This window comes from Panthera leo, chromosome C2 (genome assembly GCF_018350215.1).
Source record: "Panthera leo isolate Ple1 chromosome C2, P.leo_Ple1_pat1.1, whole genome shotgun sequence".
Classification (NCBI taxonomy): Eukaryota; Metazoa; Chordata; class Mammalia; order Carnivora; family Felidae; genus Panthera; species Panthera leo.
In genome coordinates this window covers 5611412-5623524 of record NC_056687.1, presented here as the reverse complement: position 1 = coordinate 5623524, position 12113 = coordinate 5611412, and the positions used below count along the sequence as shown (strand labels likewise).

The following is a 12113-nucleotide window of genomic DNA, read 5'->3' as shown; positions in this document are numbered from 1 at the left end:
GCCTCCCGATCCGGGTCCAGAGCAAGTCCCCGCTTTGAAGGGGAAAGAAACGTGCAGACACTGAAACAAAGAGCACAGTTCTCTCTCCCCAGCAGGTCATGGGGACGGTTGGTTCGCCATGGGTGCTGTGGCCTCTTGGATCCATCGATGATCCTCCAATGAAAGGAATGTGCTAGCACTGAAGGGGACTCCAGAGCAGGGACCAAGGGAGGGGCTGGCCTCCAGCCACCTGCCATAATGGTTGTCATAGCTCTGCACCTAGATTCTGCTCACAGGGTCAGGCCTTGAATGCAGGAGCCTTCCACAGCAGCTCCAATGAATACCCGTGGGACAGGTTTCTCCCACATTGATGATTCTGTGGTTATCAGGAAGCACGGGGTTCGGGCCTGAAAATCCTTCTTGGAAAAATTACTTTGAGGTCTGACAGCTATATACTGGTGCCGAATTATTTTAATTTAATTGTGCTACATCAGATTTCATGAGGATCCCATTTGAGAGGCACAGGAGACAGTGTGGGGACAGCCCCGCATTCTGCGTCCTCTGGGTGTGTCTGGGCCGTGGCCTGTGGTGTGGTGGCACACAGTCTCAGGCTTCACATCCTTGACGACATGTAGTCAGGCTTAAAAACAAAGATGTGAGGACAGTGTTTATAAAATGGCCTGGATTTTATCAGAAAACATGAAGTCAATAATGCAGTCATGAACTGGGGAGGATTTGTTTTTCCAGGCTGGTCCCTTACTCTCCGAAGGCCCCCCCACCCCAGTCCCTGTCTCTAGGACAGACCTGACCATGTTTAAGAACATGGCACCTTTTTATGTAGCCTAGTGGTTTGTTAGTAACTCATTTATTGGTTGGCCTATTCTCTGAAGGGAATGGTTTCTGACCTCCCCTCTCTTAAAAATAAAGTGATAGAAGGGTGCCTGGGTGGCTCAGTCAGTTAAGCGTGTGACTCAGCTCAGGTCATGATCTCATGCTCCGTGAGTTCGAGCCCCACGTCTGGCTCTGTGCTGACAGCTCGGAGCCTGGAGCCTGCTTCGGATTCTGTGTCTTCCTCTCTCTCTGCCCCTCCCCCCTGCTCATGCTCATGCTCTGTCTCTCTCTCTCTCTCTCTCTCTCAAAAAATAAATAAACATTAAAAACAAACAAACAAACAAAGTAATAGAAAAAAAAAGACAAGGGAGGAAAGAACAACCTACACACACACACACATTAGCGCCATGCCCAATTAAACTAGGACGCATTTTTGGTTTTTTGAGCATTGAATTTTCCACTCTAAGTTTCTAAAGCATTATAGGAAAAACCTTTATTGAAAAAATTAGTCTGCTTTTGGAATTTGCATGCTTTCCTGAGCTGTAATTAGCCCCCGAGTCTTCATCTCATGGCAAACAGAGGATTTCTGTAAAGTTATAATCCAAGGCAGATTGAAATCCCAAATGCTGAAAGTATTCAAGATCAACCACTAGGTCCTCACTTATTTAACTAACTTTGAAAATCGTGTTGACATCTGACATTTAAGAATTTATGTACATGCTCTTGAACTGAAGCTATCACTATATATAGAAAGCATAGTTTCTTCTTTTTTCTAGCTTTTTCTTGCAAGCTGGGAGGTAAGAATTAAGAATGAGTGTGATTTTTCAAAACAAACACTCTTTGTATTTCTATAGAAGCCCAAACTGTTCAAACTGCAAAACGATAGTAAGTGAAAATGATATTTCAGTTCCTCATGTTTTTCCTAGGCAAGGCAGCCTTTACTAATTCTGTCTGGCTCGAGACACAATGATGACGGACCCTTCCTAACTTCCAGACACGCAGACCTCTGCTCTTGATTTCCTCTTACGGGCACCAGGGCTGGCCTCTCATCCCTGCCTCCTGACACAGCCCCTCTCCCTCATCCTGCTAACCTGACCCCTTGTGGCTCTCAATGGACAGTCTCCACAGACAGTCCTCTCTCTCACTTCCCATCAGCAGATACCAAGACTCCAGCTGTGGCACACCCCTCTACCCTCAGAATATTCTCTCCTCCACAAAGCCATCTCCTGGCTTTATTCAGACTCTTGGAACCAAATCAATCATTTAACCTGGCTGAACCATCCCAGTGGGAATCTGTTCCAAGTTTCCACCTCTGGTTCCCTTATTGGGGAATTTACTGAGGGCTTACTCTGCACAGGTCCAAAAGTAGGCAAGTAAAAATGGGTTTAAAAAATGTCCAAGTGGGGGGACATCTGGGTGGCTCAGTGTATTGAGTGTCTGATCCTTAATCTCAGCTTAGGTCATGATCTCAAGGGCCTGAGTTCAAGCCCCGCACTGGGCTCCATGCTGGGCATGGAACCTACTTAAGAAAAATAAAAAAATAAGGAAAAAAAATGTCCGACGGGCAACTGCACAATTCTACCACACATTCACTTCTGATGGAGGTATTGGGCATGAGAGCAATGTTCTTTGCTGGGAGAAGGAGACAAAGACAGTGTTTAATAAAAATCAAATTAAACAAAGAACAGTTGACCCCTACATGGGAAAAAAAGGAATTCATTTAATAACTATTTATCAAGTGAATAGTTTATTAATTTAACTTTTTAATTTAAGACTTATTATGTGCCAAACGGTATTCTAGGTGGCTGGGATGCAGCAATGAACCAAACAGGCAACTATTCCTGACCTTGTGGGAGGGACTAAAAATAGCTCATAAACAAAATAAATTGGTAGATTATATGCTATGTGGATGGCGAGTGATGCTATTTTTAAAAAATGAGAATGCTGAGGGAGGGAGGGGACCTAGTATGCTTGAGCAGGCAGTGGGTTGGACCAAACACCTGAGGAGGTGTGGGAGGAGGGGGAAGAACATTCCAAACCATTCTACAACATTCTAGGTTAGCCAGTGAGTGACTGTAGGGCATGGATGAGGGACAGCGAGGCAGCCAATGATTTGTTTGGTTTAATTCTCAAAGTCTTTCAGTGGAAGCTGAAGAAAAACGACAGCCACGGGGGCAGATTGCTAAAGGCTCAGCGGCAGGGCGTGCCCGGTTCTTCCCTGTGGGCAGACGCTGTGCACTTGACCGTCTTCTTGAAGAAAACGGTTGATGCCACACTGGGTCCTACTGTGCACTGACCTTCATGTATACTGTTACACGTGGATGCCTTTTATTCCTTAAGCCCTCATCATATCCTCTCCCTCTCAGCCCCCAGCTCAGCACAAAGAGGACACTCTTCCTCTGGATCACATCTTGCTTCTCTGGACTGTGATCAAGGGTCAGCTGTGGACGTGACGATCGGTGTTGAAGGAACTTGGTAAGACAGTGCGCCTCCGGTCCATTAGGATCTAATCCCATTAACTCTTGCCTGTGTCCCTACTTCCTCTCTCTCCTTCTGCTCTCTGAGGGGCTAGAGGCTGCTGAGGGAAGTCAGGAAGACAGCTCTAGACAGTGAGACCCCTGATGCATGTCAAGCATATACCAGGGTGTCTGACAAACGCATCTGTGAGCCCTCACATGAAAACACACTTGGGACTGTGGCATTGGAACCGTGCTATTTTCTAATGTTGGGTAAGGACACTGTGTAGGCGGCAGTGACACCTTCCGCACTAAGCTTTGTGACGGAAGATACAGCAGGAGTCCAGAACCCACATTCCCACCACGGCCTAAATTAGGGATCTGTAAACTTTTAAAACAATTTTATTTATTAATACTTTTGAGAGAGAGAGAGCGCGCACAAGTGGGGGAAGGACAGAGAGAGAGGGAGACACAGAATTGGAAGCAGACTCCAGGCTCCAAGATGTCAGCACGAAGCCCGATGCAGGGCTTGAACTCACGAACCGTGAGATCATGACCTGAGCTGAAGTTAGGCACTTAGCCAACTGAGCCCCCAGGTGCCCCTGGGATCTATAAACTTTTTACGTAAGGGGACAAGTAGTAAATATTTAGGCTTTGCAGGCCACAGGAGGTCTCTGTGACATATTCTTCTTTTTAAGATGAAAAACCTATTCTTAGCTTGAGGGTTGTAAGTGGGATTTGGCTCATGGGCTGTAATTTGCTGAACCGTTACATGAAAGAAGGGTGGGGCGATGATGAACTCAGGGGAGTATATGGTCAGCCTCAAGGTAACCTCTGTACCCTTGGCCCCAGCTGATTCTTGACAAGCAGGCACTCAAGAGGAATTGTTACTAGATTTTGATCTGAGTTTTCCAGATTTTAAAAACTGACACCTAAATTCAAAGATTGGCACGCTAATAGGCAGACCCGAGCCGAACACACACTCGGGCCTGCTGTGCTGTGGGCTGCAGTCTGTGACCGGGAACAAGGCCCAGCCCATCAGGACAGGGTCAGGAATCTCAGGCTGCTGGCTCTGGTGATGCCCGTGTCTTAGCTGGTGCTCGGACACGTGTGGCTTCCTCTTCCTCCACCTTCCACCCCTTCTTCCCTTTTGCCTCTCTCTAATTTTCTTCTTTTATTTTTTTTAATCTTTACTTATTTTTGAGAGAGAGAGAGAGAGAGAGAGAGAGACAGAGTGCGAGTGCGAGAGGAACAGAGACAGAAGGAGACATAGAATCTGAAGCAGGTTCCAGGCTCGGAGCGTCAGCACAGAGCCCGACGCGGGGTTCGAACTCACAAACCGTGAGATCATGACCTGAGTGAAGACGCCTGACCGACTGAGCCACCCAGGTGCCCCTCTCCTTTTCTCTCCTCATGAGGCCCTTCAAAGCTTCAGTGCAAATATATCCTCATCGCACACATAGGGGGTTCACCGTTATACCCACTCTAACACAATCGTGTGAGGCATCTTCATGAATATTCCTCCCACATCAGAATTCCATGAAAGGCCTGCCTTGTGCCAGCCACACATGAAGAATGAGACCTGAGCAGCGTGTAGCCCCTGATGATGAGGGGGGTCACGGCATCATCCGGGACACTGAGCTCCATGGAGAAATGATGATATGCCTCAAAGGCAACTGCCAGAAGGACTCCTGCTTGTGCTGGGGAGGAGCACTAATGTCATCCAGGGAGACGGGAACTTGGTTGCCCTTCCAGACAGAGGACTCAGCACACATGCACAGCATGGCAGGTGGGGGGCAGCAAAGGGCCAGAGGAAGCCGAGTGCAGCTTCCAAGTACAGGGGGTGTGGGGAGACCCGGACCTAACTAACCACCTCCCCGACTCATGTCCCCACCCAGGTGGGTACTGACCGATGTCCCCCGGTACCTCAGACTTGGGCAATGCCTCGCCATAAAAATGAGCGGGTCTACAGATTCCGGAAGTTTCCATCTGAGGATTCTTACTGCCTGAGAGGTGAATGTTTTTTTAATCTATTTTTGAGAGAGAGAGCATGCAGACAGGGGTGGGGCAGAGAGAGAGGGGGACAGAGGATCTGAAGCAGCTCTGCGTGGACGGCAGCGAGCCTGATGTGGAGCTCCAGCTCGCGAACCGCGAGATCGTGACCTGAGCGGAAGTTGGACGCTCAACCGACTGAACCACCCAGGCTCCCTTGAGAAAATCTGCTTTTTAAAATTCCAGCCACAAAACCTATGCGCCCAGACAAAGCCAAATTCTGTTTTGAAGCTTCACTCTGTTCCACCTGCTCCTCTCCTTGCATCTTCCCTTCGCTCATCTGAATAGTAAATGAGCGGGGCTGGCGGGAAGGAGCAGCCGACAGCAGCCAGCGTGCAGGTAAAATCCAAGAGGCCGCCCTGGAAGCCAAGGAGGTGGCTTCTGCATCTGAGCGTCTGCAGAGATGCTGGGAATCTGTACTGCAGGCCGGTGACCGGCGCGGCTGTTCGCCTGACCGCCCAGCCCGGAGGGACGCGCTGCCATGGCAACGGCCAGCTGCAGCAGAGGCCACGCAGAGTCAGAGAAAAGCAGCAGGATTCATAACGGCGATCAGGAAGGCAGCCCCAAGATGCACCAGGGGAAAATACAGTTTTCTTGAGAAGGCTGTCAAGACGGGGCAGCGTTAGGAAGGAAGGAGAAGTTTGCACAGTGCGTCAAAGATTACATTTTGGGGACAGTGTGTCTTCCCTAAATATACAACGTGATGACATTCCAGGAAGTTAGTGGGTTGTTGAAATATTTAAATAAAATTCTATTTCTGCAGGAGCGTGTTGATGTGCATTTCTCACTTGTTTGAGACCTACAGAGTGCTTTCACAGCCTGCCTTTCCCCCCCCCCCCCCCCCGCCGATGACCCGCACGGTTGGGGTCAGGAGGAGAAAGCCATCATTACATCTGTTTTGCAGATGAGCAATCACACCGAGTTTCTAAGTAATAGAAATGGCTCAGCCCCAGACACTCAAGCATAAAGCTATCCTATTGCCTGCCCTTAAAAACGGTTTTCAAGAACTGATGTGTTCCTGGGTTGAGAAAAAGTGCTCATCTCTAGTTTGGGAAGAGCTGTCCATTCCAACCCAGTATTGACAGAAGACGGTATTGACGTAATCAGAAGAATACGTGTTTGCATTTTTTTTGAGCCAGCAACCTTACTTCCTGGAATTTCACCTAAAAAATAGCCTTAAATGTCAAAAGATATACCAGAAATGATGTTCATCACAGTGGTGTTTGTAGTAATAAGAAATGGAAAATTTCTTATTACTAATAATAAGATCTATCTTATTATCTAATAAGATCTATATAAGATCTAATAAGATACGATTTATTAAGTAGATGGTGGAAGGTATCATTAGGAATCACAGACGAGTACTTAAGGGTTTACAAAAGCGATGTCCTTCCAGAAGGCCGCTAATGAGGGCCAAAGAGAAGTGCGTGGAAGGAAGAAAGTCAAGAACAGTCCTAATTCCCCCGGTGAAAGCTGAAACAGATCTCCCGTGGACTCTCACTCATTTGGGGATGATCCTCTTAACCCTGGTGATGAAGAAGGGATCTGAGACTAAGTTTCCAACTTTATTGCAGTGGTGGGTAGTAGCTGATTATCTCCAATTTCAGGCAGAGAAAGAAAAGCTAGGTTTGGGGCTGGACACTCTTCCTCCCAAGAGATGAACCTGGCCTTGATTCCTTAGTTTTCCTTCCCCTTTTCCTGCCAGGAGGTGGGTTGACAGTCAGCTTTCTCAGTCCTCTACAAACTGGTTAATTCACCCCCTGGTAGCCATGCATGTGGGGGAGCGTGCACACGTGTGTGTGTGTGTGTGTGTGTGTGTGTGTGTGTGTGCGATGACTGATTTATGAGGTGGTATCGCCATGTTCACTGGTAGCTCTAGGTGGTGGGATTACGGAAGCAGTTTTACCTTCTACAAACTGCTGATCTCTAGCCTCTTAATTTTCTTTTAAAAAATTTTTTTTGACATTTATTTATTACTAAGAGACAGAGAGAGACAGGGCATGAGTATGGGAGGGGCAGAGAGAGGGGGAGACACAGAATCGGAGGCAGGCTCCAGGCTCCGAGCTGGCAGCACAGAGCCCAACGTGGGGCTCGAACCCACGAATCTCGAGATCATGACCTGAGCCGAAGTCGGCCGCTTAACCGCCTGAGCCACCCAAGAGCCCCTAGCCTCTTAATTTTTAACACTGACTATGAAATTCTTTGTAATAGGAAAAAGAACAGTAAAGTGTGCTATAGAAATATTGACATTTCTAACCAACAAAATATCTCCTACCACTGTCCCCCCAACTCCTCACGCACAGAGTTTTCTTGCCATTTTCTACTGAAGCGATCCTCTCACACCTGGGCTGCGTAGGGCCTTGGGCAAGACATACACTCAAGGCTCTCCTGTCAGCCTGGACTCCATGCATCCAAACCAAGGAAGTGTAAAAATGGCAGCTTTTACAATTGTAAAAGTAAACCGTAAACTGTAAAAGGCAATCGTAAAAGTGGTCGTGCAGCTCTTTAAATATCACCAGATTGTTAGTCTTCTAGGTTTGCCTTTTAATTCTTGGACACGAGAACCCTGAACGAAGTCTTATTTGAAGAGCAGCGCCTTCAAAGCAGGAGGCAAGGCACTGTCCGAGTCTCTAACAGGGCCTGGCGCCATGGAGGGAACCCTTCAAAGGCCAGACACAGGCAAAGGCCTGAGTCCTTGTTAGCTGCCTGAGCCCTGAGGGCCAGCTGGGGGGCTCTGGGGTGTGGGCCTCGCCCGGTCACACGCACCTGCTTCGTCCGCGGTGATGGAGAGCTCGTTGCTGGGCTCGCTCTTGCCAATCCGGTTCTTGGCGTACATGCGGATGCTGTAGGTGGAGGAAGGGTGGATGTCAATGATGGTGGCCGAGTTCAGTTGAGGGGAAACATCTTTGGTTCTCTGAGCAGAATCCCAGGAGTCTTTTGGGTTTTGTTTTTCAAAAAAGAAGAGATAGAGACGTGAGTTTTTTTTCTCTGCCTTTGACAGTTCACAACTAGGAATCAAACACACACACACACACACACACACACACACACACACACACACACACAGAAAGGAAGGAGGAAGGGAAGAAAGAAAAGTTAACAACTCTAAGTGAATTCTCAAAGCAATGCTCCCAGTGTGTTCCAGCGGGCTGGCCACCAGAGGGGGACATCATACTCTGATTACCCACGCTGACGGGGACAAGGGCCGTGGGTGGCTGAGTCCGGGAGGACCTCGGAGGCAACCCCACCCATGTGCCCGTGGATATGAAGGAGGACAGTACACGCGGTAAAAGCACATGTCAGTGAGGCGGTAAACAGCCATAGCAAGGCACTCATTGTACAGAACAGCAAAGGGGATTACGGTTCAGGCACTGCCCCCTGCGCCACCCCCCCCCCCCCAAATCCCTGGTTCTAAAAAGCATTTGAAGAGCAGAAAGACCTCTAGCCATATCAGGTCCTTCCTTCTCCAGAAGCAGAGGGGTGAATGTGAAATACCTCCATAAACACAAATCTCAGTCTCCGGCGTCAACGTTTACTTTCAAAGAATTTATTGTAGGGATTCTTTTTCAACCACAGTAATATTAACAAGAACCCGTGCCCCATGTGAAGAGGGAGCATTGGAGAGGTGACAGTTTGTACCTGCTGATATTTAGGCTTCAACCAATAAGGAGCACGCAATTCTTATTTCAGAAGACATTTGGGCGGTTGTTAAGGGCGGGGGGTGAGGGATGAAGAGATGGGATCAGTTGTGGGAGAAAAAAGACAGGAGGTGGTGGACACAGATGACGCTTATGTACTCCCACAGCCCCCGGGGTCCCCTAGGGTGACGTTCGCTTGCAGGAACCCCACTGAGATTCTGCATTCCCTGCTGGATTCTGAGCTCCATTGACAGCAGAGACCATGCTCGCCGTGTTCAATGCCGTGTCCCCAGTGTTTGCACAGTGCCTGATGCACAGCAGACAAGCCACGATTAAATGCGTATTTAACAGATAGATACATAAATGGCACACACACAGACCTCCGAGCCCTGGGTTCGTTTCCCCCTTCCACGTTAATGATGAGCACGGACGTTTAGAGGGCTGGTCTGCCTAAAGGTAGCCGTGAATGTTAAGAGGTCTTCTGGACCTTGTACCAAAACAGGTTTCTCCAAGGTGGCCTTGGAATGCTGTATCTTATCAGAGAACACAGCACAATGAATATCCATTGCACCTAAAAGGAAAACTGTCACTTGAGTCAAGAAGACTGAAGATAGAAGAACTCGGACGTAGAAGAAGCTGGTACAAAAATTCCAATGGTGGAAGGGAAGAGTGGGTTTCAACAGAGGAGCCCGAAGTGAGGGGATTAAGTACCAGTGGCCTGACACGTAGACACGAGCCTTGTCCTGCAAAGGAGAAAGCCAAGCCTTCTGGAGAAGACGTCTGGAACAAGAGAGGAACCCCCAGGCACTAGAAGGTGCAGAGAAAGTAGCTAACCAGCCCTGGGAGGAAGCAGATACTTGTGGTGGTTGATGGCTCTGCCCAGGGCCGTGTGGAGGTTTCTGAATTGCCAGGATGTGTCTGGGAGGTGGCCGAGAGCCCGAAGAGGCATAGTGACATCCACTGACCACCTCCTCCTCCTGCCAATCAATTCATGAGTAGTCCGTGGGGTCGTGGCCAAGGCCGGGGGTCATGGGCTGGAAGCAGAAGGTGTGTTCAGCTTCTTTCTTGCAGTTCTTACTCTTTGGCAGAAAAAAGGATGATGTCAACGATCATGATTATTAGAATAAGGCTCAAAACAACACAGGGTGGATTTTGAGCTGAAGGTCAAGAAGATGAGAAAGAATGTTTTATCCCGGAAGATTTGAAAGTAACCGAGTGGAGAAGGAGAAGAAAGCGTAGTTCAATCCACCAGACACCCTCTGGCAAATGATACAGCATCAAAGGAGGAATAAAAACAAGGAGGTGACTGCCCAGGAGAAAAGAGTCGGGACAGGGCTTGGAGATGCGGCTTCTGATCTCAGACGCCGACGTGCGGACAGGCAGGACGTGGATTATTAGCAGAGTGTGCTGGAGAATGCAACCCTGGGCGTTGCAAACAACCACAGAGCGATCCTGGCACTTGGGAGGCTGGAAATGCACACTGAAATGCAAATACAACTAGGAAGGGTGTACCACGGACAAAATACAGAAACTTAGGGGTACGTCACAAGCAGAAATGCAGGCTGGGGAATCTGAGAGGCCTGGGATGCAGGCATGAACGGAGAGTACTGACTGGTTAAGGGCACGGACGGGAAGAGGCAAGGAATGAAATTGTCAGGGGAATTTATCACGGCTCTCCCTGCCCAGTGGAGGAAGGGGACGGTGCTGTCCGGATGCAGAGAACGAACGCAGTGTAAGGAGGGTTTATAAGTCACGCTGGAAGATCGTTCACGAGGGACCATTTGCCAAGGTGTGGGCTGGGCTACAGGAGCTTGCAGAGGTTGCTCACACTCCCAGCATCTAGCAAGAGTGTGGAGCTGCTCCCTCTGCGTCGGGAGGGCCAAGGGATGGGACAGCGTGGTCGGAGTCCAGACAGGGCTGGACCTCAGAAGAAGAGCCCAATAGAAGCTGCATACACAGAACGCAGCGGCTGCCAGGATCCTTGTCTGATCATTCTCTGTGCCTGGCACTGGGTGAAGCCAAGGGGAGGTCAGAGGGAAGAAAATCTGTGTTGTTGTCTTGGAGGTCAGCCTCCCCGAGAAGGGCAGACGATGGGTTTGTGCGGCGGGTCAAGGCGGCAGCCAGAGAACAACCAGCGGCACAGGGAACTCGTGTTTGTGGAGTAGGACCTGGTCGCCCAGTACTGTGCGGGGCAGTTTACAAATGTGACTCCTGCCGTCCCCGAATGTGTGGGCGCAGTGGAAACACCCTGGAGCTTTCTGACAATGGCACTTTCAGACCTACCGAATCAGAATCACCGGGTAATGGTGCCCAGGAACCTGTACTTTTAAAAAGCCTCTCTCTGGGGCGCCTGGGTGGTTAATTCTGTTAAGCATCCGACTGCGGCTCAGGTCACAATCTCGTGGACTGTGAGTTCGAGCCCCGCGTCGGGCTCTGTGCTGACAGCTCAGAGCCTGGAGCCTGTTTCGGATTCTGTGTCTCCCTCTCTCTCTGCCCCTCCCCCGCTTGCACTCGGTCCCTCTCTGTCTCTCTCAAAAATAAACATTAAGAAAAATTAAAATAAATGAAAACAAAAAGGCTCTCTCTGGGTCATTCTGATGCATGGCTAGGGTTTGGAGTCATTTATTTGGCCGAATTATTACAACATCCTGGTGAGGTAAGGATTTTTATTTTCATCGTGAAGGTCCAGAAACTCAGGCCATTGACACGGCCGCTCTGAGCTGGGGCTGGGCTTTGACCTCACCTGTGTTACCTTGAAGTTCCAGGTCATTTTCCTGTAGCATATCACCTCCACATATTCTCTGCAGAACACCTAATGAGATTGGGTTTCAATTTTCTAGACACGTGCTGAACATCTCTTATGTTCAGATGCAGGCTTTCTGACAAGTGTGTGACTTGGCTGACCGACGAGGAGTTTGGCCAAGTACAAGAGAGGGGACTCTGGCCAAGAACGAACGTAGTGACTATGGATACGTAGAACAAGGGTCTGGAGGGCTGCGCACGAGGTTTAGACAGGGCATGTCCGAAGCGTTCTTGGACAAAGTGGGCAGCGTTCCCTGATCTGCCCCAGAGAGATGGAGGAGTTCACAGTCATATTCCTGCCTCTGAAACTCCAAGCAATCCCTGTGGGAAAGGACTGAGGGAGCCCACCGGGACC

General features: G+C 49.2%; 1 protein-coding gene across 1 annotated transcript in view; it reads right to left on the bottom strand.

Moving 5' to 3' along the window:
- DSCAM (DS cell adhesion molecule) overlaps positions 1-12113 on the bottom strand; it is a 754840-nt gene that overhangs the window by 117044 nt on the left and 625683 nt on the right. Inside the window, exon 16 of the mRNA XM_042902977.1 lies at positions 8085-8252. Coding sequence (XP_042758911.1) covers positions 8085-8252 — 168 coding nt within the window. The remainder of the gene's footprint in view (positions 1-8084; positions 8253-12113) is intronic.